General features: G+C 46.6%; 1 protein-coding gene across 1 annotated transcript in view; it reads left to right on the forward strand.

Annotated features, from left to right (window-relative positions):
• IGSF9B (immunoglobulin superfamily member 9B) overlaps positions 1–27,269 on the forward strand; it is a 1,214,248-nt gene that overhangs the window by 464,301 nt on the left and 722,678 nt on the right. The window contains exons 5-7 of the mRNA XM_078681939.1: positions 4,323–4,440; positions 16,573–16,714; positions 23,323–23,468. Of these exons, the coding sequence (XP_078538065.1) occupies positions 4,323–4,440; positions 16,573–16,714; positions 23,323–23,468 (406 nt within the window). The remainder of the gene's footprint in view (positions 1–4,322; positions 4,441–16,572; positions 16,715–23,322; positions 23,469–27,269) is intronic.

Here is a 27,269-nt window from a genome sequence, read left to right on the forward strand (position 1 = left end):
AAAAGCACAGTATAACATATGAAAGTTGCACAATTATGGATGAGGCCGGTGGCCACTCAAACCATATATCAAAAAAGTGGTATAAGTATCACTATTCGATCAGTGGTAAGGCCTAGGGCTTTGGGAATCGCTGGGACTACAATGGACTAACAGCAGTTAGGACGGGAGTAGCCCGCGGGAATCGGGTGCAGCCCTAAAAGCACACGCATGCACCAATGCAAAGTCAATGGTGCGTAAAAGTTATTGAGTTACAGTTTTAAGAGTCTTCCGACTGGACTAGAAGGACAAAACTTTAGACTTAGACACTAGAGGTGTAAACCACTACAGGAGCACCGGCGTTCAAGAGTTACCTCACCCACAGGAAGCGGGTGCACAGGTGCAAAAGCGTGTCGGGTCTCGTCGTGTAGATCTAAGGTGCCTGTAGATGAAGATGCTGCAGGCGGCCAGTAGAGAAGTGTCCGGTTGGATCCAAGGGTGGATCGAAGATGTAGAGTACCTGAAAGCAGAGGGGACAGAGTCTGGGTCACTAGCCAGTGACCAGGAAGGAACCAGGCAATCAGGTGGTTGTCGTGAAGCTTGTCTCCGCTGCCACGTGGACTCTGGGGCATCGAAGACGTCCAGGAGTGGATCACGTTCTGTCCCACGAAGGCTCTCGCTGTCGGCGGTGTCGGCTTCCGGATCGGAGTCAACAAGCCTTGGCAAATGCAACCCACGCAGGATTCGAAGATCGCTTCTTACTCGGACCAGCAGGGTCAGAGCGGGTGCTCCTTTTCAGGGGAGCGAGGGCCAGTCTGGAGCAACCAGACTAGCAGAACAAATTCAAAGGTTCGTCGGTACTGGGGCCACTAGCCAACGGGCAAGTGACCGGACCAACTCGTCGAGCAGGAAAATGCAAAAGGGCCCCACGCAGCACTCGGTGAGTGTGGAGGGGTGAGCTTCAGTGCAAAAGCTGCTCGGGGCTGGAGCTTCTCAAACTCCAATGCACAGCTTCAAGGGAGCCTCGGATGCTGCACGGTCAGCACTTCGTAGTTTTCCCAAGATGGCCGGCCCCACACTTCAGGTCACCTCCGCGGGTCTCAGCTTTGCAGGGACTGTGGATCGGGCTGTTGGAAGGCAGGAACGCTGGGTCTTGTCCATCTCTGTCGCTCGAGTTCCGGCGGGAACTGCAACAAAGCAAACGGTGACGTGCTGGATGGTGCCTGTTTGCACAGGGTTGTCACTCCTTGACCACAAGGGAGATTCTTCAGTCTTCCACGTCGAGTGGGATGTCGAAGGGTCCAGAGTTTCGTTTCATAAGTTTCAGTCAGGATAATCTGATGTGCATTAGCACAGCTCCTACCTTTATTCCAAATCAAGGGGCTGGATTACCTGCTAGGTCCCTCCTATGGGTGGGACCCAGGAAGGGGGTGGTTACACCCCTTTCCCTTTGTCCAGTTTCGCGCCAGAGCTGGGGCAGGAGTGCCCCAGAACAGGTGTGACTGGATTTTGCATGGGACACCTTGTGTGCCCCAGGCAGTGTCTAGTTTCTTTCAACCCTCCCTGCTCCAATCCACTATCTCCTGTCTGGGGTGGTGTAACACCTCCCTGTGACAGGAAACCCTTTGTCCAGGCCTCCCCTGCCAAGTTTCGGTCAGCAGCAGGAGGTCAGACTTGTGTCGGGGCAGCAGCATCCATTTTGTGATGCTGAGGCTCTGGTTAGGATTAACCGCGTTTTAAGTAAAGTAACATGTCTTCTCCCTCTAGAAGGGTGGAATGCTACCCCCATCGCCAGAACTGGCGAGGGGGTAGTATTCCAAAGTGTATGACACCAAACACGACATGTTTTGATAAAGCCAAACCAAAGTTAGCATTAACCGCGAAGATTATAATGCACTTGAGAGTATATGGTATGGCAGTATCACTGGAACAGCAGTAAGGAAATGGTTCCGAACACTGCAGACAGGCTCAGCTCATGCTAGAGCACCATCTCACATAAAACCAAGCACTCTGCCTCCAGGATTGTAAAGACCTGCCATAGGAGTGACTTATAGGTGCATATGTGTCCAGATATAGGTTTAGACATAGGTATACTATATCTAAGCAAGGGGTGAGTACACCAGTTGTGTCGATTTGAGTGACCAGTCAGGGGTGGCAAAAGATATGCTGCAGCCCCTGGTGGCCTTGGATGCACCTATGCCCTGGGCGCCTATAGTGCACTGTACAGGGTCTGATAAGGTGTCCAGTACCAATTTAGTTATGCACCTAGGGTACATGGAGTCCATTTTAAGAGAGAGCAGATAGCCTGGGGCTCTGAATAGCAGGGTCCCAGGCCAGCTAAGTCGAAAACCAGCTAAACACAAGGCAAAAAAATCTGTGGTAACCATAGTCAGGTATCCACCTTCCTACATGTGGTATCTGACAAAACCAGCATTTTTCCAAATTCTCTTACAGACTTTAGCCACAATTCCACACCACCTATCCACAATTCAACATTATCTATCTGCAATCACACATTACCTGCTCCCAATCTTAAGGCATCTAACCATAGTCTCACATTACCCTAATTATGTTTATGAATCCACTCTGCTTACCCAGCTCCCTGCTATACCTACCCACTGTTCTGTCACACCTAGCCATAATCCCACTGCATTAACTAATATCCTTCAATATTCCTCTGAAGTTCATCCGATTGGTAAGGTGGGACTGACTGTACACCTAATTCCTTCTTGTCTCATTTTCACAGTGCACTGCGTCTTCAACCTCAGACTTTCATGCTGTGAGATTTTTGTTCACCTTCACTCTTGATCAGGCCTTTGAGGATCAAATAAGACAAGATCATGTCTTGCCCAGGATAATATGAGAAAGAGTATATGGGAGGGCTTGGCCTCCCACTAGGAGGGTTGTGTAATGCTCAATGTTCAGATGTGTCTGATGGTCCTGGGGTTAGGACTTTTTAACTTAAATTTCTAATTCGTCCAATGATCCTTCTGGGAGTGTTATTTATTGCCTACATTTCTGACCCTTCTGATAATAGGCCTCTGGGAGAGTCAGTTACTGTATAGTTATCAGGAATGTACCATGATCCTTCTGTGTGATCTACATTCTGCTTAAATTTCAAAGGCATCTAGCAATTCCTCTGCTTTAAATTTAAGGGGCATTCAGTGTTACCTCCTGGGAGAGCTACTTACTGCTCACATTTCAAAGTAGTCCAAGGATTTTATATGGGGAGTCTCACTGCTGAAATTTCAGAAGCATCCATTGATTCATCTGGCAGGGCTAGATACTGCCTGTATTTCAGAGACATCTTTGCACTATGGGGGCGTCATACTGCTTTAATTTTCAGTGGTATCCTGTGATACCCCTGGGATAGCAACATATTGCTTACATTCCAGATGTGTCCAATGATCCTTCTTGGAGGATGACATATTTTTTACATTTCAGACAAGTCTAATGATCTCTCTTATTCGACAATGTTCTGTTTGATATCAGAGATGTTTGATCCTTCTGAGAGAGCTGTGTACTGCTTCATTTTCAGCTTTGTGTGCTTAATTCTGGACAGAGGTATTCGGGTTCCCTACCCAAAAGTCCAACGGCTTCAGATTTGCATACATTTGTATACATCGCTCTCTGCTGGAACCAAGTCTGAGGAACGTCCAGTTTGCAGTTCAATCAGGCACAAGGCATCTCTGATTGCTTCATCTTGTTAAACATATTGTGCCGCAATGATCTTTACAATTCGGCTCTTATGAGGTGAGGTCAACAGTGATCAACAGACCTTGCCCTGGAGTGGGGGAGTGATGCACTTAATTATAGTACTTTGTCTATTCTTTAAATGTGATGATTAGATCTATCTTTGCTGTGAATTAGCGCTTCAAGACTAGCGAGTCAGAAGAAGTTGGGAAGCCAGAGGTCAGACACCCTTACCAACGGGGATTTAGAGAATTTGGTGTATGTACTAACTCTACTAGGGAGTAGCTTGCCTAGAAAGTGAGAGCCTCGAAAGCAGTGGTACTGTCGAATCTCCTGCAGAGGATGTACAGTTTGTCCATTGATCTTCCCTGTAGAATTGCCCCCAATGCCTGGAAATTGTCCCTTGCCAAGTCTTCAGCTGTATTTTTAGCTTTAGCAATTTGCACCCCCTACATTAAATCCTGCACTGTGATGCGAAAGTCAAATTATAAGTTCCAGAATACCCAGAAAAAGGATTGATAAAGCATGGACCTGATGGACATCTTATGCGACAACCGCCAACCTATTGCGCTATTCAAATGTGGATCTTCTGTAAAGCTTCCATGGTGCAAAGATGGCTCTTCTAAATTTTACTGCGTCTCTTCCCTTTGCAGGTGAGCGATGGGAGTTTGACTGTTGCCTCCATTGGCCGCGATGATCGAGGAACCTACACCTGCCGCGCCTACAGTATTCAGGGTGAAGCCGTCCACACTACGAGACTCCTTGTGCAAGGTAAGGTATTCCTTCCTTCATCTCTCTGTTTCTTGAAGCCCAGTCCCCTGAGTTCAACTAACATTGAGTTAATGGACTGACCATTAACTCAATCTAATGATTGCTAGACAGACTGGCTGCACTGAATGCTTTGGGGAAGCTCCTGGTTTAGGGATGCTTCATTATAGGGTTCACATTCCTTCTCGTTTACATTGCAAAAGGCAGAAATGCATTTCAGAAGGTGGTTTTTGCAGAACACCTTTTGTGCTGCAGCTTCTCCCTCCTATTTACCATGTAAACAAATAGCGGCCCTTCATATCCACCTTTCTCACAGACAACTCTTTCGCAATCCCTCTGCACCGCTCATAATCAAAGGCTTGCATGGATGTGAGAGGGACATCCAGCCTGGGCCTCCTGCCCTGTTTACACATGTTATTATGGATTTGGTATTTTGCCACTCTGTTCTCATTCTGTTGTCATGCTTGTTTGCCATCTAGCTCGTGGCGTCCATGCAGAGCTTTAACTTTCAGTGCAGTAGGTACTATCATACTGCTTCACGCTGATGTGCCGGGTCAACTGCACCGACTGCTTCAGTCATGACTGCAAAATGCCCACAATTACGCCTGTTTTCTTACACCTAATGTCAGAGCAGGCCGAGTTTTAGGTTGAGCCCATAAGATAGTGCAGCTGTGTTTTGATAGACAGATCCTGTCTAGATAGACAGATTTTTCGCTTACTAAGAACATGCAGAGGTTTGGAGCCTGTCCATTGCTTATCAAGGTTGGCTTTTTGGTCACACTCATTTGCCTCCTTATTTGTGTCCCACTTTGTCAGCTTTGAGTTTATACTTCCCATGGAGCATGGCCTCTTTCCCATCTCTTTAGAATTGGCTGCCTACTATATTTCTGCTGTGTGCTTTTCTAGGACTACTTTCTTCTTTTTGCTTAAGCACCGTGAGAGTGTATGTGTTTCCAGCTGTCACCCTAGTGTACTATCTCCCCCTGCACTGCGTGTTGCTTTCTGTCATCTGTGTGCTTCTCCCCTCCATATCATGCTCACCCTCATATATTTACCTTGGTGCTTTAGCATGTGTGCTTCCCCTCCTCCTGCTTCTTGTTGCTTTTACCTCTTTTTTTCTCCCTCTGCTCTCTGTGCTGCTTTCCCCACCCTACCCTCCTTCTCTGTCACCCGTTGCGTCCCCCGCCCTCTCTGTGCAGCTTTCCCCGCCCGTATTTCAGAAGACTTTTGTGCATTTTTTATCTTTTTCTTTGCAGATCCAACTTGAACTGGCAAATAAAAAGGAAAACAGGAAGCTTGTCATTTTAATGGTGCAGTACTGCACAGCTAGGGTAGGAGATGCTGTACAGCATGGCTAAAAGCCATTGACAAATCCGCTAGTCTCAAAGGTGATGCCTTTTGGCTTTTTCCAATACTTGTTCTTATTGCGTCCATGTCTCTCCCCCGGAACACAGTGTACCTCAACATAAGACATCAGTATGATTCAGTGAGTTATATACTGGCTACTAACAAGTTATATACTTGCTACTAACATGTGCAGCACCCCACCAGAAACACGTTTGAACTGCGGTAAGGCCAAAGTGAACCATACACCCTAAAAAATCGATAAACTGAGTATCACTAAATTCAGTAATAACATCTGCTATTCGCTGGCGCCGGGGGGTGGATTGGTGTGCTGCACAGGAGCGCCCCCTATATGTAGCCAGGGGGTGCCACGAGAAATTTTGTCCCATGTGGGGGAAATGGGTTGGAGTACTTGGCGATTGAGATGATATGGTCCGCTCTCCAGGTGGCGTGGATATGTTCTTCTTGATTTCTTTATGTGATCTAGATGCCATTGCGATGTGTTTGTTCCCTATCCAGCTAATGTGCTATGTTGCTCTAAATGGTGCTGTTTGTTGTCAAATTCAAAACTCAATAAAATTGATTGTCAAAAAAAATAACATCTGCTATTTATAAAGCTTACAAATGCCAGAAGTGTGATATAAAGCCCTATATAAAGGCATGTTTTAGTACTGTTATTCATCTCTCTCATCCCGGCACACAGTACTTCTCACCCACATTCCTCTCTGACTGATGTCCAGAGCACAGAGAGATGATTCTGTTGTAAGCTAAACAGGCAATGAAATAAGGTCTAAGGGTTGAAAGGGTGGCAGTTAGAGAATTGGCTCCCAGAAAGGTGTGTTTTGAGGCTGCGGAATCGGACTAAGGGCCCTGGACCCTGGTTTCTTAAGGTACTTGATAAAGGTGTAGGAATGCTGTCTACCTTTCTAATTAGGTCTATGTTACTAGATCAATGTCCCTGTAGTAAGTGTTGTTGTAAGTGGGTAGGTGCTTAAGGACCTTGGATTCCCTTTTTGTTGAGGTGATTGACTTGCTAGCGATCTTTTGTAATGGAATGTTCAGGATGCTCTTCTTTTTTAAGTATGTGGTTAAGACCTAAGGTCCTTGGGCTGCTTGTTGTGGTCTGTGATAATAGCCCGGTTACTTACTGGTAATCTTCATTACGCCGCATCCAAGTATTCCGTGATATAGTCCTTACCTGCGAGATTTCATCTCCGTCCTGCAGAACCTGTTCCCTAACTGAGATCCAAAAAAATCCTCCCAATATGGCTGCCACTACCCATCAGGCAGAAGAAAAAGGAGGACCTATTACATCACATTCCTGTACATGTACAAGCATATTAAGAGAATTCCACATTTTTATAAAATCAACCCTTCTTGCCCATTTTCCTCACTACAGTCGTTACCTTCAAGTAAATACCCAAGCAGAATGGGATTGGTTATAGAAATGCCACCAAGTACACCAAATACATGCCAAAATCAATCATTTACTAAAGGCAAACATTTAAATTATGAGTCTGATACAGCAATTCATATACAGAATCACCAAAATCTGATTAAATACCGTGTGTGAAAGACAACGGGCTATTGAGGAGGGAATCTTCTTGGGAAGCTGGTCTGCAGGCCCTTTCTCCCTCCCCAGAAGATAAACTGCTCTCAGAGACTAGCGATTGGATTCTGCTCATACACAAATCTCCCTGGAAACGTGATAGAGGGATTGAACCCCCCACGCCCTCCATCCCCTGGTGGTTGAGATAGGCCATCACCACTTGATTGTCTGATGGAATGAATACTGGATGGTGCCTAATCTGGGAGGAAAAAGCTAATAGCGCTGCTTTGAACACAGCCAACTACCTCCAGTTGGGTGAAGATTGAGCCTCCTGACATGACCATCTGCCCTGCGCTGTACAGAGCCCCAATATAGCCCTCCATCCCAAGTTCTGGCTTCTTTTGGTTTTATCATTGGGGAGGACTGACTCAACTGATGACCCCTGGCCAGACATTCTGGTTTGATCCACCACTGGAGCTCCAATTAAATCTGAAGTGTGATTGAAACTAAGGCTTTGTAATATTGGGATAGAAGTTTCCAGGGAGCCATAGTTCCCTGGAGCATTAAATGATACTCCAGGGAACTATTGCTAGAGTTGAAGTAATTTCTCCCTGACTCCACCACCACAGTCTTACTGAGGCCTGAGGTCGCTATAACAAGTCACAAAGATGAAATACCTGTTTTTTTATTAGTTCTGGAGAGAGAAAACTTTTCCCCCATCCATATGGAAGAAGGCTCCAATGAACTAGCGTTGTAGAACTGGCTGAAAATGGGCTTTCTAGACATTGAGTGAAAATCTGTAATCCTGAAGAAGACTTCACACTCCTTTGACATAGTTTTCCACCTTAGCGAAGGGATTAACCAGTCATCAAGATACGAATATACATGGATACCGAGAGAGAGTAAAATACCCACCAAAGGAGCCAAGATCTTTGTAAATACCTTGGGGCCAGTGTTAATCCAAATGGAAGGACCTGGATTTGAAAATGTTGACGACCCACAGCAAACTGAAGAAACCTCGGGTGAGCTGGAAAAATGGGCAGATGGAGGTAAGAGTCTTCCAAATCAAGGGATGCCAATAACTCTCCCTGTCTCAATAATGGAAAAATACTTTGCAGTGTTGTCATTTTGAAGAAGTGATACTTGAGAAACTTGTTGAGTCCTTTTAGATCCAATATTGGTCGAATAGATGTTGTACCACAAACAGAATTATGTAATAATCCTTGCCCTGCTCCTGAAGTGGTACTGGACAGGTTGCCCTATTTTCTAACAGGGCATGGGCTCCTTCCATGAGTGCCTGATGCTGTCTCAAATCTCGGGGAAGAGGATTTAGCTGAAAAGGGTTTGGAAGTAGATTTGTGAATTCCGGGTGTTAACCTTCTGATATCAAATTGACTGCCTATTGGTCTGACGCAGTCCGAGTCCAGATATCCATGAAGAAAGACAAATGACCCCTTAACGACTTCTGGCTGTGATTGTCATGCCTTTGAGAAATTAGAAGTAACCGGGGCACTTCCAGGATTCTGGGAACGGGATTCGGGGTTCCCCACCCTTGATCCCCTACCTTAAAAGGGCTGTGATCCTCCTTTCCCTGAAGCAACAGGAAAAGCTCTGATGTAACTAAATATTCGGCCCTTAGAATAGGATTTAGCTGGAGCAACCAGCGTTTTTTTCCAGCAGTTCCATTTTATCATGTCCTCCAATTGCTCACCAGAAAGAGAACACCCATCAAATTACATTTTCATCAAAATGGTTTTCTGAGATGAATCAGTTTTCAAATGCGCATCCACAGGTGACGACAAGCTGATGCAGCACTTCCAGATGCTTCTGCAGAAGCACAGAGGATATTAAATGGTAAACCAGAGAGGAAATGGACCTGCTGTTCCATCATGCATAGAAGAGCTGAACAATCTGCACCCTCCGACCTTCGGTTAGCCAATTGATGAAGGTCTTTGAGGAGAGACTGGACCGTATCAATGGTATGCGTATTAACCTTGAATGAAAAATTAAAGGCAGCATACAACTATATGATAGCCCCTTTTCACCTACTTATCAACTGAATCTGGTGGAGCTGTATACTCTGCCCACAGAAGATAGACCTGCCATGACGTTATCAACATTAACAACCGCTGGAAATTCCTCTGTAAATGTATACAGCGGTAGAGTTTGGCTAAGAAACAAGGCAAAGATGATTTGTCTACATCTCTCCATTCATGACTCAAGACACGCCTAAAGCAGCATGCATTGGCAGTGACTCGGGTTCAGGGCACATATACTGTGACAAAAAGTCTTCCCCTCCAATTGCAGGGTCCGGCATCTGAAGACCAATGTTTTCCCTTAAATGTTACAATAATTCAGAGAGTTTGGATCCCTGAATAAACCTGCCCCTTTTCTGCTCCGATCTCCATCACCATACTGATAAGTATCCACAGAGTCCTGAATGCAAGATATTTTGGCAGGGGGAGTACATTCTCTAGCCCTAAAGTCAGCTTCCCTAGCTTGCTCTATTGCAGCTGAATAGAAGCCATCGAAGAAGGGGCGGGTGAGGGCCCTGGAGTCTCTTCTGTCACCTCTTCCGTACTAAAAAACACTAGAATAATTATGCGTGTTCAATGCAATGAAACAGACCGAAAACTTCCTGTAGTTCCGCCGGTTTCATAGCAGCATGAAATCTCGCGGGATTTTCTGTGAATGCGCCACTTGAAGTGGGCAAAAACAAACAGTATTGTGTCCAAAATAAATCGTAAAACCAAAATGTGCTCATCACGCATTGGAAAACCTCTGCCTCTGAAGCAGAGGACTAAGAACAGCCTATTTCCGCCTGACTGCAAAATTGCTATGGCAGTCATGGTTGGGCAGAGACCTCGTAAATACAATGGAACTTGGTCATGCCTGCTGATGCAAGGAGCTACTGACCAGCAAATTCTATAAGTGCTGCTAAAGCAAGCACTACAAGTAAAACCATATTATAACTCTGTGATACATGATAAACAAAAAACAATCAATTACCTCTGACATCAGTTAGGGTTTTCATGGCGCAGAAAGAAAAGAACAGTCTGTGAGTAATGGTGCCTCCGTTTTATGCTGCCTGATGGGTAGTGGCTGTGATGTCACAGCAGGGATGTAACTGGGGCACATTATGGTTGTCCCCAAAATATAACAGCGAGGTGTTTACCTGATGTTGTCTGCTCCGCGTGAGTATGGGGTGTGGTCCATTGGCCATAAACCGGCTGTAAGCAGAGGCCTTCCGAGACCATTCCACGCCCAAAATATTGAGCCTCAAGGTAATTTCCGCAGCCACGACCCACTCAGTTGCAATTAGTCCCTGAAGAAGGAGGGGATCCCAAGTTGCCCCGCAGCCATTCACATACTTCTCAGGGCAGCACACGTTTCAATAATTACCATGGTGAATATTCCCCCCATTGAGCAGTTTTTAATAGAGGGAGCCCGTTCGGCACAAGTGCCACAGTGGAGAGAGTGGAGCTATACCCTAAGCCACTGATGATGAAAGAAAATGAGCCACAATACTACATCTAGGAGGCAAAGCTATACATAGAATCTCCAAAACAGTCACCGAAGCGACTGCGAAAATGCACAAGACCCTCATAACATCACTCAACGCATATTTCGAGCCAATGGCCAACCAGAACTATTTATCTTCCATCGGGCAACATGCAGAGAACTCAATCGATATGGTTTACACCAGTCTAAAGGAATTAGCGAGCATATGTGGGTTCACCAATGAGGAGGAAGAAATATGTGGTCAAATAATCCAAACACATCCTACAAGAATCAGGCAAATGGTTAGTGGACATTTTAACCATGGGCAGGGCCAAGGAATTATCCAAAGCGTGCGCTTCCCATAAGGAAGCTGCCCTACAAAAGACAATAAAGACAGAACCTGTCAATGCCATTAGACCAACAGACCTCTGGGAATCCCAAGAAAGGAGGCATGCCAACACGACCCTGTGGGTTCTGCGGCGGTCCCATGCATTGCACGGCTTAGTGCCATGTGATAAGCAAGCAGTGTACAGTGTGCGGGAAATATAAATATTTCACAAAAGTCAGCTGCTGAAGCAAGGGAAGGCGCCCGTGCCTCTGTCAACACGATGCCCAAAATACAAGAACATGACAGCGATATGGACGACAATGAAGAAACTGAACACACTGCCCACTCTGTTTTCATGATAGGCACTGCCCCGCTATCGCAGCGTCACATGTCACAATGTCAGATACAGGTAGGAGTACACCCCACACTGGCCACAGTGGACACAGGGGCGTCCATCGATCTACTCCCAGCAGGAGCCTACCAGTTACTACAACACAATCTGACCCTCCAGAACACTGCGATCAAGGTCAGAACAAGCCTCTACTCATCAGAGTAAAATTCCGAACGCCCAACACCCATGGACAGCAGTCTACAGACTCACTGATTTATGTCATAGAGAAGGACATGGCATGCTGCTTGGATGTCGCACAGCCGAAACACTCTAAATAGTCATGTTCGTCTTTGGAGTCCACCTGGAGGGAGTTTCACACATCTTGGCTGAATTCTCTGAGGTGTTTGAAGGCACTGGGCGCTTAAAAGCTAAAGAGATAGAGTTACACATTGATCGATCAGTACAGCCAGTAGCCCCCGACACAGGAGAATCGGATTCCACCTGAGGCCTTAGGTGGAGAAGGAGCTGGAGAAGCTAGAAGCAGCAGGCTTCTCCGGTAAAGTATCCAGGCTCACCCCATGGGAGTCCCCCATTGTAGTTACCCGGAAGCTGAAGCAGCCAGGTTGTGTATGCATACGTGTAGATATGAGACTCCCCAACGTGGCAGTAAAACGAGAATGCCCCCTCACCTCTACCATATGGCACCTAATAGGGGAGTCAAGAGGAGCAAGTTGTTTTTCAAAGGTAGACCACCAACTCACCTTGGTGGAGGAGTCAAGGTATATCACAACCTTCTCCACTCACTTGGACCTGTGGCGCTACCTAATACTGAACTTTGGTATTTCAAGCGCCGCCGAGGTTTTTCAGAACATTATACGAGAGCTCCTGGTAGGCCTGCCAGAGGTGGTAAATGGCAGTGACGACATTTTGATCCATATCAGAACACAACACCTGGTTGCGGAGTGTCAACCAGCGGATACAAGATTCAGGACTCACTCTCCATCAAAGCAAATGTGAGTTCCCCAAGCAACAACTAATCTTTTTTGGATGCACGTTCTCAGCCGAGGGCGTAGCACCTGACCCCCAAAAAGTATGAGACCTCAGAGGCAGCTCAGCCCTCCACCGTGTCCGAAGTTCGCAACTTACTGGGCATGGTCAATTATTGTGGCCCATTTATATAGGTTTTGACCGCCCTGACACAACCTCTGGGAGATTACCAAGTCAGCGACCCCATAGAACTGGGGAGAGTAACAGGAACGTGCCTTGCAGGACACAAAAGAGGCGTTATCGACCAAAACCACATTAAGGTATTTTGCTCCTCGGAGAGACACCACCATCGCTGTTGATGCTGGCCCGAAGGGACTACAAGCCGTGCTGATGCAGCATCATGAGGGTGGAGAGTGGACCGCATTAGCATTTGCGTGCTGATTCCTAACTGCAACCAAACAACGGTACTCGCAAATTGTAAAGGAAGCAGAAGTTATGCACTGGGGATATTGCCATTTCCACCTGTAAGTCTATGGCCAACCGTTTGTGGTCAGCATACACCACAACAGTCTAATTTCACTATTCTGAGGGACAGATTTAAAATTTTAAATTGAAAAGTGGATGCTTTAACTACAGTACTACAATTACCAGGTAGAATCCTGCCCTGGCATGACCAATCCTGCAGATTACCTGTCGAGACATCCCCGAGCTGCCACCCCTGAAGAAGAGGAAGAAGCTATTGAGACAGAATAATATTTAAGATACATTACCGCCCGCTACCGATCTTGGTAGAGAAGATATGCCAAGCCACAGCCAAAGACGAGTGTCTGCAGAGGATGCTGGAAGCAGTTTAAAGTGGCCAGTGGCATTGGTTCAAAGCGAATTGGGCCCAGCGCACCCCAGACGCCCAACTCCACCTAGAAAGTCTATACCACGTCCGTCATGAACTGGTTGCGGATCCGGATGGCTGTCTGTTGCATGGACATCATCTTGTCAAGCCCACCAGACTCACTAATCAGGTGGTGCAACTTGCCCACGGCGGACACAGGGAATAGTCAAAACCAAGAATCAGCTGCACACAAAAGTATGGTGCCCGCTCATGGATGAGCAAATTGAGACCATGGTAAGATGATGTCCATGGTGCTAGGCTACCAGCGGACCCACTCCTCCTGTCCATATGATAACAGAGAAAGGACCCTAACAGCAGTGGGTCTGCGCCAGTTTAGATTTTGGAAGTCTTCCGGATGGGAGATATGCGATGGCAGTCATTGACGATTACTCTATGTACCCTGAAGTAGAAATAATTGCCTCCGAAGAGGCCCCTGAAGTACTACCTAAACTGGAAAAGACTATGGCCACCCATGGTCTGCTCAGGGTGCTGAGAATCGACAATGGCCCATCGCTTCATGGACAGGAAGTAACTGCGTATTTCCAATCACTGAACATTATCCACAAGAGAATCATCCCTTGTTGGCCGCAAGCCAACGAGGAGGTAGAACTTTTCATGAGGACTTTGGTCATCAGGATTGTGCATGCCAATCAACAGCCTTATGAGTGGGCCATCTAACCTTTCCTCCCTGAGTACCATCAGACACCCGACTCCACCACGGGGCAAGCTCCTGGGCACCTGCTTATAGGGCGGGGAGTGCAAGATTTGATCCCTCAGTACTTAGAGTGGACTCCAAGCCCCATTGATGATCAGCAAGTCCTGAGCACACGTTGAATCTCCAATAATCACGCAAGCTGGTGCCGCAAAGTTAAAAGATCTCACCTTAAAGTAGGAGATCTAGTGTTGGTGAAAGATTGATTTCCCGTCAGCAAATTCAGGCTTCCATTTGAACGCCATCCTTGGACCATCACTCATATGCATGGCAGCATAGTGACTGCTCACCGTGGGGAGTAATTGTTGTCCTAGAATATTTCCCAGTTCCAACAGTTTCATTTGCCAACTCTCCCCAACCAAAGGGTTGAAGAAACCGACGCAGATTCGGGTGATCTAGAGGAAGCACTGTAGCGGAGGGTCCATTTGCGATCTCTCCTGAGCCTGTGAGTGAGAGCGAAGTAGTGGGCAGCTGATTTGCCGCCTCTGCAGGTGGAGCAAGGCTTTTGCCCCCTGACCGACCGGTGAGTCGAGACACTCAAGCCAGGCATGGTTTATGTAGTAACCTTGTGCCATTCTACCGGCTGCAAGATCATGTAGTGTGATGACATGGCCTGAGGTTCCAGGTAACTACGTTTTCGAGAACTGTATATCCCTGAATTGTTGTCATGCTGGCTTCTGAGTCATGACGGGTGCCGAGGCACCAAAACTGCCCTAATGTCAGTATGTATAAGTTATGTTTGCATTTGTTTCAAAATAAAGGAGGAATGTAATGTAGCACCAGTGAAGTAACTGGTGTGTGTTGTGGTTGACCCAAAATGTAACTGCCGGGTATTTACCGGATGTTACCTGCTCCACAGATGTATGCTGTGTTGTCCCTGGGTCACGTGGGACCTCTGTAATAGATATGTGGCCAAGCAGGTGGAGTCTAGGAGACCACCTGCACCTGGACCCACTAAACACACTTTACGTCTCTATGTAATTTGTAATTAGGCTCGACCATGTGGGCCACCAGTACACCATCCACCCAGTTTAACATCGGCCCTCATTACCTCGGGGGTCGCGACACAACAGCGGAACTCATATTGGAAGGTTTTTTTGGGACGTCAGCTAGGGAACAGGTTCTTCAGAATGGAGATTAAATCAAGCAGGTAAGGACTGTAGTGGAGAAGATGGACGATGAGATAATGAACTAGAGGTTGTGTTCTCCCACTTGTGGTCCATGGTAATTGTCCTTTTTTGGTCCATGGTACTTACCCTGTTGACATGCCTATTAATGGGTTGGGACCTTTGCCCTTTGTGGTTTAAGGCCTGAGTCTATTTCTTTATGGAATGCCTTTGGCCATGGTTGCATCACAAGAGAGTGGAATGCGTGCTGCCCACATTGAGAATGTTTGAAGCAGTCCATAATTGACTCTTGCCTGGGTGGGCTCGACGTCGTGGTCAGACAAACAAATTGTGGTAATGATGTGAGGGCGTTGGGCCTCTTGTTTTTAGGGCAGTAGTGATTACCAAAGGTCCTTGTACTTGACTTGCTAAAAGTCTGATAATAACCGAGGTGCCCTGTGATCTTTGTAGAAGGCTGGAGATCCCTCTGGAGGCCGTGTACTCTCTGCTGTAAAGGCCTAACGGTTACCTAAGTGCTGTGCACGGTCTGGTAGAGGGCTTGGACCCTGGGGATGTGGACCCCATGCTTCCAGTGTGCCCGGGACTCTAGGCTTCCACCGTGCTTCCAGAGGCCCGGTAAGTTTGGGCCATGGGTATGTTCTTAAGGTCCGTAGTTGCAGCCTAGGGGCTGTGAACTCTGCTAGTGGAGGCCTACTGATAACCAATAGGACCAGGGCTGCCAGTTAGTCAAGACCCCGAGATAATATGAGAGCCATGAACTCTCTGACAGAAGCCTGGAGATAAAATAGGAAACCGGAACTCCTGGCTTGCAGTAACCCTGGTACATCCTAGGGGTCTTGAACTGCCTGCTCGCAGTGTGTGGCAACGTAGGGTACTTAATAATGCTTACAGCCGTTTGCCTATTACAAAAGGGCTATGGACTGCGTGTTCGCAAATACCAAGGGGTCCGACAGTCCATGTTTTCAGGTGCCCAAGTATAACCCAGGGGCCCCAGACTCTGATCGCATAGGCTTGGACTCTAGGGCGGCATGTATTACTCGTTTCAGATGCCTGGGCCTTACCCTCCGTACTTGCAGAAACCTCTATATAATTAACATCGGGGACCCGTACAATCATAATGACTTGAGTGTGACCCACACCAACCCTCGACTCTCCGGTCAAAGGCCTTCCTGGAGTTCAGAGGCAAGTTTCGATGCGAGTTTGGGCAGTGTGCAGTGAAGCGTGCGTGAAAAACTGAGGTGCGCATCTCCAGAGACAGCCTCGTCAGCAGTGCACAGAATTGCGTGCTGCCGTGCCTACTTGTGTCGGTGACATCATGGCCTCCCTTTGGATGCTGAGGTAATTGTTTGTTCCCTGCTTTCCCCTAGGACCACCCTTCATCATTTCCCCTCCCGAGAACATCACTGTAAACATATCCCAGGATGCACTGCTCACCTGCCAGGCGGAGGCGTATCCAGGCAACCTGACTTACACCTGGTACTGGGAGGAGGAAAACGTCTTCTTCAAGAAGTAAGAATAGCTGTGTTTGTTCACAATCTGTGCATGAGCCCTTACCTGTTTGCCTGCAGGGACTTGGCCCCCTGTCTTCCCTGACCAGGAGTTCTTCGCCCTCTCACTTGCATGCCTACTGTCTTAGACTTCACCTCATATTCGCCCAAGGCCCACATATCTTTGTGCACTTGTTAAATTCGGGGGTGAGAATGTAATAATGTTTTCGTTCTGACTGTTTAATGTACTGTTTGTATTGTGGGACTGGGCTCGTCCTGCCACTCCGTAGAAGATAAAAAAAACAAATCTTGAACACAATTGATTAAGTGTACATGTTGCCGAGACATATTAACGTTATTTTATACTATTGGCATTTGTGTAGAGTACCATCAGTATGGCCTCTGCATTAGTGTTTACCATCCATGTCATAGTGAGTAGTAGTATCGTTCAAAGCTGTGTTGACGTGGGACTACTTAACACAAATGTTAGAGCGAGATAAAAGCAAACAATTTTGCAATGTCAACCGTATGCATACATATGGATCATTTTATAAAATAGCCGTCAGACCCACTTTGTGGCATGCTTTATTATCAAAACTATCTTATCGGCCACGTGTGTTGTGTCGGGACGGGCTCAGCCATTGAACAAGAGTTCTTGATATTACAAATAGGGATGAGATTTGACAGAAGTGTAAAACTGTGTAGATCAAACCGAGTTGTTATTTTATTAGCGGTTACTCTGGCTAGATTAAACATTAAAGAGGCAGATGGTTAAGGGGTCCTATTCCCTCTCCTAATACATCGGTTAATATTTTTCGGCCAGCCTTGAAAGCAGAACCCCGGTTCTATCCCTGCAAATGCAAGAATTGATGCCTCCTTAAGCTAAGCGACATTCTGCCATCACCCATTGCCTGTCAATAATGCCATTGTGGTTGATTTTTAGGAGCAACGTTGAGTTACCTTGTGGTGACAACCTAGGCATCGTATGCTCATTCTTTGAAATGGCTATACGCCCTCTCACGCCCCCTCCCCCTCTTTAAACAACCGTTAGCAAAGCCAAATGGTCCCCGGCTAGTTGCCAGCCCTTCATATTGTCAGTGCTTGTTTTGTTTTATCAAGGTCTTTGCCCTGGCCAATATAAAAGAATCTAAAAAGAAAAATATAATTTAGTTTCCAGAAGCTCACATTGCCATAACAGCTGCTGTCACTGAAAGGAACTGCTTTGTGTGCAGATGTGCTCGCTGTGAAAGAGCAGACTGCTGTCACTCGAGTGAAGTTAGCAAATGACTGAAGTGGACTGTCTCAATGCTCCATGTTGTAGTAGGCGAAATAAAAATGGGAATGAATAATCGACAGAGGGCTGGCCAGAGGCCCCTTTAGGTAAGTATAATATGCATATAATGTATTAAAATCAAAAGGTCTTGGTGTACTGTCTCACCACACAATCTGGCAAACTGCTGCCACACTTACTGTTAGCAGCTTAATTTGCCTTTGGCTCAGTTTTGAAACAGGAGCTCATACCACCCCTTCATGTGTGGTGGATAAAAACCTGATCAGTTTACGTTAGTGAAAAACTGACTCCACTTCTACACCGCTTAACTATGTCCGAAAAGATTTGGGCACCTTTTATGATATATATGAAAAGACATAAAAGAAATTGTTGTGGTCCAACAAGTAGACCTAGTGTCCGCCAACGTTCAGGTATAGATGGGATGTATTCAACCTCAATGTCATCTTCTGATAATTAAACAAAGTCTTATTCCTGGAAATGTCGCATCGTTGGATATGTTGAAGGAAATACCTAATTGTAATCTCAAAGTGACATCCATACTACTATTATAAAGAGAGAGCTGAAACCTTTGAGGCAGGTAAGCTCAAGAAGTACAGCACCAATCACAACACCCAATACAGCATTGTAAAGGGGAGTTGCAGCAGATGGACATAGGCTATACAGCAGCCCAACATATACTTTGTAAAACATTGTGGGGCAAAGTAGTCCGTAGGAGTGGCACCAGCTCAGAGGTGGCCGTGTGAAAAGCAATTATACAGCGTGCGAATAGCGTTTTGGGCGTGTCGTTTAGCGTTGTGGGCGTGTGCAGTCTGATACTCACGCCTGCAGCATCGGCGTCAGGATAGCATTCTATCACGTCGGGTCGGCGGCGGGAGCGGACACTGAAGTGGTGTGTGGCGTGTACGTGCCCTGCGTGTTTGTGTGCGTCTAGCGTCGGCGGGAGCGGACACTGACAAGGTGAGTGGCGTCTAAGTGCCCGGACAATGTCTGGACGGGCGGGAGTAGAGACTGACGCGGTGTGTGGCGTATAAGTGCCCGGACAACGTCGGGACGGGCGGGAGCGGACACTGACGCTGTGTGTGGCATGTAAGTGCCCGGACAACGTCGGGACAGGCTGCTAGTATATATATATATATATATATATGTATATATATATATATATATATATATATATATAGCACAAAAGACATAGACTTGGGACTGTGTGTAACAGAGGCACTCGGACATTGAGGGCGTTTGATAAAGGAAACCCTCCGAAACGCGTCATGCCCTGATGTTCAACAAATAAAGATGATGCTGTTATGAGCCCCGCTGTGCCTCCCGAATCTGATTCATTTAATTTGATGAGGATTAGCTGCGGAAAACTATGGCGTGAAGCGGCTTGATGCGGCGGAGCGCTGGGTAGGCACTCCCTCAAATGCTCCAGGGGTCGTTGGCATGCACGGAGACTCTTGGACTGCCTTGCGGTGCTGAGGCAACAGAGTGATACTGTCAAGGGACAGTCCATACTTTATGGAGGGAACCGCTACTTTATTGGTATCCCCGACGCTGCGGCCAAAGATACTGTAAGGCTGGAGATGCGGGACAAAGACACCACCATAGCCCAGAACGGATACCCCAGCCCTCACCTGAACTCGCAGCATATCGGCCTTCCAATATGGAGAATGAGTAACACACCGATAACTGAGCCATCGACAGCAAGTTAGGAACGCTGCCTGCTGGGAAATGGAGTACACTTGCGGAAACACGATGACTCCGTGCCACGTTTTCAAGGTGCCCCACACTACTTTAGTGTTGGAGAGCACAAAAGACATAGAATTGGGACTGTGTGTAACAGAGGCACTCGGACATTGAGGGCGTTTGATAAAGGAAACCCTCCGAAACGCGTCATGCCCTGATGTTCAACAAATAAAGATGATGGTGTTATGAGCCCCGCTGTGCCTCCCGAATCTGATTCATTTCATTTGATGAGGATTAGCTGCGAAAAAAGAAATATATATATATATATATATATATATATATATATGCAGCGCTCTTTTGCCGGTTCGTAAATCCCCGCGGCAGAACCACGCCGCATTTAAATTCACAACCAATTCCCCCAGCTGGGAGAAAAACGGGACGAACTCACGTGTGTCTTCACTTATGTGTTTTTTTTATTTAATCTTCACAGCATGGAGTTTCTCAAGTAGGCAGGCACAAATCTACGCGTTTCGGGATAGCATATCCCTTGTTCATGATCAGTTTGGCTCCAGGCTCTCAGTCTCAATATAGTGAGTCACATTATTACAACATTACCTGTTTGATGTTATTTTGTCCCTCGGCCTTCTGGATGATGTCGTTTTTTGCAATTTTTTTAATGAATTTTTTTATCCGTCTGCATAGCCTATGTCCTTCTGCTGCAACTGCCCTTTCCAACGCTGTATTGGGTGTTGTGATTGGTGCTGTGGTTACTGAGATTACCCGCCTCAAAGGTTTGGGCTCTCTCTTTATAATATTAGTATGGATATCTATACTACTATTATAAAGAGAGAACTGGGAACCTTTGAGGCGGGTAAACTCAAGAAGTACAGCACCAATCAGAACACCCAATACAGCATTGGAAAGGTGGGTATAAGCAGATGGACATAGGCTATATAGCAGCCCAACATATACTTTGTAAGGGTAAAACACGTTCTGGGACAAAGTAGTCCATTGGAAGTTGTGCCAGCTCTGAGGAGCGTCCTAGCCTGCAGAGTGGGAATAGCGTCCTATGGTGTGTGAGAATAGCGTCCATGACAATAGCGTCCTATCAGCGTCCTATGGTGTGTGAGAATAGCTTCCATGAGAATAGCATCCTATCACTTGATAGCGTCCATGACAATAGCGTCCTATCAGCGTCCTATGGTGTGGGAGAAAACCGTCCATGAGAATACCGTCCTATCACGTGATGGCGTCCTATCACGTCCACGTCCACGTAATGAGGCACCCGGGCACATTGTGAGGCCAGGACGGCTGCGGCGCGTGTGCACACTGTGGCATTGGGGGCGAAATTCGGGACACGCACACCATCGGCAACAGCACAGCATCGCGATGACACAGTGAGGCCACACACGCTGAACGTTGGTGCCATCATTATCGGGTGCAGAGGCTGAGGCGCGTGTGCACACTCTGTCATTGGGGGACAAATTCGGGGCACGCACAGCATCGCGCAGGCCAGGACGGGTGAGGCGCGTTTCAGCAATGTGTCACCAGGGCAAATTCCGGACACTCACAGCATTGGCATCAGCACGCCACACCATCATCTGCACGCAAAGACAACGAAGGAAGTAAACATAACGCACATTCACGCCACACTAATATGTGAAAGCATCAAGTACACACAAACAAAGGAGTAAATAACCGTACAACGCGCAGGCACTCAAACCACTAAATAAACGATCACGCACACACAACCAAACAACTACACTTCACCATTACACACATACCTTTTCTACCCCGGACAATGTCGGGACGGGCTGCTAGTAATATTAATACATGTGAGTAAGACGTGTACCACTATGACTATGTTGAACTGTCGATTGAGGAATATATAAACAGTTTTAAAAAGAGAAAAATAGTTGGGCTAACACCAGTCCTAAAAACACCTTCCACACCTGACTTTGATACCGACTCCACTTTCTTCTATGTCTGCAGGAACGTACCTACTCTTCTCACCTTTGGACGGGCATAAATGTTTCAGATTCAGTTACATATTGCTCCCTTAGATCACGAGAGCATCACAGATCTCACACCTTGCCTCACACCTATCCCTGTAATACCTTCCTTATTGACAGCAGAGGTTCTAGGAGGAGAGAAAGGAGTGAAAAGTACAGAATTTAAAATGGCCTTAATAGCTTTGCGTTCTATTTCTATTGCTGGCTTCATAGCCCCTCTCCTGGGTTAGTTACTGTCAGTTGTGCCAAAAAGCAAATCAGGAGTTGCAGGTGCTACCTTATTGCCTTCTAATCGACATCAATATGTACACACGTTGCCCCATGCAGAAGGGACATCCACTTGCTTTAACGCACTGAGGTCATCAGTTTAATCCTGACTAAACCTTCCTGCATCTATTGTGCTTCTTGACCCTTGGCACCTGTAAGGGAGGCAGTTTGCTGATTCAGGAGGCACAGACCAAATAAATCAAGTTGTAGGATTTGCCCTTCCAGACCTCTTCATTGAAGGGCACTCAGGAAGGAGTCACTCAAAGATAGACTGACTGCTGGTTTTCTTCACCTGCAGCCACCTGGAAGAGAATCTTGGAGAGATGGTCTGAGGATAAGTAGTTCTCTTATCAAGAAACTCCTATAGGAACCACTCGACGGGTAAAACTGGCATGAAGTGAAATTAGTGAACTTGCTCCTTGCTGGAGAAACAAAGAGAACTCACACTGAAATATTGCGTGACCAAGGGAACTGTATTCTTAGCTCTCTCCCTGGGAAGGAACCGGGGTGAAAATAAGTTTAGGATGAGCAAGGGGAACTGTATCCTCAACTTCCTTTTTGTATAGTGACCAGCCTAGAAGTAACCAATGTGCTCAGGGGCTGTACTCTCCGCAGCGGTCAGGCTTGAAATACCATCAGTGACATGAGCTAAAGTTCTGGCACCTCAACTTCCTTTATGTGCAGAAACTAGGATAAAATGCAGTTGATGGCATGGACTTTAGAAATATAGCCACAGTGTCCTTTAGGTGCAAGAACTAGAATAACCACAGTTTATTAACCTCAGAAATTGGACCGTCAGAATTCTCCATGTACATAGGTATTAAATTAAATGCTTACAATAGTGAATGGGTGCTCGGATGGTACCCACTGTGATGTGGGAGGTGGAGTGGAACTATACCTTCTTTTCCCCTTAAATCTATACTAGAAAGGAAATGCCTGCATTGAGATGGGAACAACATCAGAACTACACCCTCCACTCCCACTATGGAGCAACACCAAAGTGAGATGAGATTTGGCAAAAGAGCTACGCCCACTATTGTATATTTGTGGGACCGACCAACTGTCATCTCGTGGACACTACAGCGAAAGCATTAGTACTAGGCCCACTCATACCCATACATACTGCTTACTGTTTGTGTTCATCCATATTACTCTATGCTCCTGCTAGGAATACTTTAGGCTCTTGGTTAAAGCACACAAATCAAACTTAATAGACAAATCAATTCAGTACTATTTATTTTAAATCCAATAAGCTAATAGATTTAGTTTTGACTTGAAGCAGGATGGAAGGTAAGTGCCCTGGTATCTAATATGGTTTCCTTGCTTGTGATCCATACTTTTGTCTGTATTATTTTTTTCTCCTCTTTCTTCCTCCCACAGTGATTTAAAGATGAGAGTGCGGATCCTCATTGATGGAACGCTGATCATTTTCAGAGTGAAACCGGAGGATGCCGGGAAGTACACCTGTGTCCCTAGCAACAGCCTTGGCCGCTCCCCTTCTGCATCTGCTTTTCTAACCGTGCAGTGTGAGTGCCATTGGGAACTGCATGCCTTATAGATTATTTTCAGCCTCGCATGTGGCTCCAACTTCCTGGATCAGTACCTCAACTTGAGGTAAACTTTTTGATTGCTTCCTCTTCTCTTTGCTCCTGACAGGGTGTGAGGGAACCATCCAACTCAGGCAGTTCAAATCAAAAGTTCTTACCCGCTCCCACTGCACTTCCTTGCCCCCTCTCGGTGCACCTCTGCACCACCTTTCTTTGAAGCATTTTCAGCATCAAAATGTGTACTCCTGGTCATTCCGTACCCCTCCTTGCCTCTTCTACCTCTTTCAGACCACCATTTTGTGGTCAGATGACCTGATAATGCCTGCATATGTAAATGTCTGTATTGTTCTAGGAGTACAGTAGTAATTGTGTGTCTATTGCTGCTTTTTATGGTCTCTTTATGGTTGCTCAGACAGCGGTCTGAATGACCACTGTCTGAGCAACAGCCTTGGGAATATCTCAGTGCTACAAAAACTACTGGCCACCGAGGGTCTTCCCTTCAGAGACTGGTCGGGAAGTGGGAAGTGGCACAATGGCTGAAACGCCGTAGGCCTAGATTGCAGAATCATAGGCTTGGCATTTATGTGATTCCTTTTTATACAACTAACTTGACAGACTTGTTATCAGCATAGTTTAAAATATAGAAGATATGAAAGACTGTAATGAAGTAGTAATAAAAGGTTTATCTACTTTTGATTGTATAGATTAGAGTTACATAGTATTATTCAATCAATCGGAGTACTTGTAAAGCGTGCTACCTACCCATGAGGGTCTCAAGGCGCTGAGGGGATGCGGAGGGGGGGCGCCGCTACTGCTCGAAGAGCCAGGTCTTGAGGAGTCTTCTGAAGGCGAGTAAGTCTTGGGTCTGCCGTAGGTGGGTAGGGAGGGTGTTCCAGGTCTTGGTGGCGAGGTAGGAGAAGGATCTGCCGCCGGAGGTCGTTCGTTGGATGCGGGGGACGGCTGCGAGGGCGAGGCTGGCGGAGCGGAGCTGGCGGATGGGGGTGTGGAAGCTGAGTCTGCTGTTCAGGTAGGCTGGTCCGGCGTTGTGGAGTGCTTTGTGTGCGTGGGTGAGGAGCTTGAAGGTGATCCTCTTGTATTGATATTTATGAGCAATACAAGTTGTTTGGTATGTTTCATTACTACAAATGAAACAAGCAATTGCAAAGCAGGAGGTGACACATTTAGAAAATGAACGTCAACCTATTGGCATTGACAATGCTTGCGTACAGTGGTGTTCCTGTCTTTCTGCTGCCTCGCAACAGAGTTAACTACAGGCACCACTGCACATATGCGTGCATGTGCGTCCATGGCAGTCATCTTGTAAACCGTTCCTTTCCCTGTGATCTTGCATGTGCGTGCTTCTGTTGGATACTTATCAATGCAGACTCCTCACCTTAAGAATATCCCCAACGGCCAAACTGGATCTGGAGACTTTTATAGCAGTACCCCCACTCTTCAGGAAGTGGTATGCAGCTCTGAGGTGACTCCAAACTGCCTTGTAAGTGACAGAGCGTAGCCTCCTGTAAGTGCCACTCATGGGTCTTGGTGCTGGTTCCTTTCTGCCCCCTTTGATGTGATCCAGAGCTCTGCTCTCATATTTTTCAGTTTTCAGACAACTTCCAGATTTCTTCGGTGTGCTAGAGAACAATGCCCCCACCCAAACTATAGGAGTCAAGCCATACAGAGGCTGCAGGAAGCAGATATCAGTCACAGATCTACATTGTAAGGATACAGGACATTATTTCCGTGGCCTGCACAAGTAATAAGTCCTCATTTGCAATCCACTGGGGACCACCCCACTGTAGCACTTGATTCTCTCAGGGTAGCTGAGCAAAGCAGTCCAAGGCCTACTCAAGGGAATTGGTATGGGCTAGCATTCACCTTTAGCTGGCATGGAATAATAACACTCAATAAATAATTATCCAATCTGTTCCTTTTCTTTAGATAAAGGAAAAGAAATGTATTACACAGACACGTAAGCACTCACACACAATACTAAATACTGCACAGTAATTTACAAATATTTATAAGGCTGGTGGAAAGACCTTGCGCTATCACCTCGGACCCCCTGAAGGGTTATAGAAACGCATCTGGTAAATCTATTTACTCAGTCAAAGGTTCCAGATCAACAAACCACATGTTAAAGTTGTTATTTTGTCCATAAATGCAATCATCAATAATAACAGTGATGTGTAAATTCACTTAATACTGTTACTAAACCATATGCACTTGAATCAGTAAACACTGTCAACATTGTTATATCAATAACACATTTAAAAATGAACACCTTGTGTCTGTGTCCTTTCTATACATTTCCAACCCATCAAAACGCAATTATAAAAACAGCCCCTAGAGGGCTTCTCACTTTGACCACAGATAGGGAAGTGCAGCAGCACTCCCCCATTCTACTTTTCCTCTCTTAAGGCCTGGAGTTGGGGATCCGCCACTTCCTCTTTCACCCTTCGGGGGGGGGGGGAGTGGCTCTCCCGATCCATCGTGACATCAGGGGTAAAAGTTGGGGTCCCAGGCCCCCAATCTATAAACCAGCCTTTGAGTTGTGGTCCTCAGGCCCTCAGAACTCTGGGTAGGGGGCCCCACACATGCCCCCTCCTGGCATATAAACATTATCGATTCTCCACTTTCTCTTTTTTCTCTTCTGAAGCTTCTTTCCTACATGGCACAGAAGTCCGGATATTCCCTTGACTAGTCCTCAGGGGGTGTATGGGGAACCAGCTTCCATGATCTTGGGCCAGCTTCCCGGTCCTGGGGGCAACTACAGTCTTAGTCCTTAGTCCAGACACATATCCTCCTTCCCGTTGTTTGTGGCTGTTGCCTCCAGTCCCAGGGTCCAGCAAAAAGTCACAACTAATAAAGAGCTCTCCCCCTTGTGCAAAACCTTTTAAGTGTGGGGGGGGGGAATATTCCAGAAGCGAGGCACCGCTGGCCTGTCCTGGAGTGCCATCAACTTCTATCCCAACCCTCCTGCACAGGCTGCTGGTACTTATCAAAATGCATCACCCAGGTGGCACTGCTCACATCTCCTCTGTGGGCCCCGCTCCTCCTCTCACTGACATCACTGCCAGGGCCTTTCCCAATAATTCTTCAAAGGGTGCCCCCTTCTGTGTTGGCTCCAGAGGTCTGGGCTTCCTCCGTTGTCAAGGGGCTTGGGTTGGCCCATCCCTTGCAAAGTGTGACATCTGATTGATTGATTCAGATCCTTCATCCCCATTCCTCATCAGGAGCGGAGTGAAGCATGGTTAATAACTCCCTTTGTGTGGGAGGACTTTATTCCTACTTTTGGAGATAAATATAAATAACTTGGCACAACAGGGTGACAAAAGGCTTAGGCTCTGCTCCTGAGCTGCTGAGCCAGAGAAATATGACAATCCTGAATGACTCAAAAGCAGTATAGATATCCTTTTGAAACGTTCATATTTGGATTTGCATACAAATTCCACCCTAGTTTGACACATCACTGGTCTCTATAGGCCTAGTGGAATCTAAGCTGCACTCAGAGGCATTCTTCCCCATAGGTGTACAATGGAGTGACACTGCAGACAAGACAGTAAATCACACTAACTTCCCTATGAGTGTAAACTAACATTAAGAAGCCTACCGCAGGTCAATATCCAATTCTACAGTGCCCCGTCTATGGCAGGCTACCAGTGCGTTGTTACAAGGCTGTGCATGACAGGAGTCTCCCACGTACAGCCCTCACACGTGTGCACACTTGTTCACGTGTATCCAACCAAGTGCCCCTTACCCTTACTGTGTTGCAGC

This window comes from Lissotriton helveticus, chromosome 3_1, assembly GCF_964261635.1.
Source record: "Lissotriton helveticus chromosome 3_1, aLisHel1.1, whole genome shotgun sequence".
In the NCBI taxonomy this organism is placed as follows: Eukaryota; Metazoa; Chordata; class Amphibia; order Caudata; family Salamandridae; genus Lissotriton; species Lissotriton helveticus.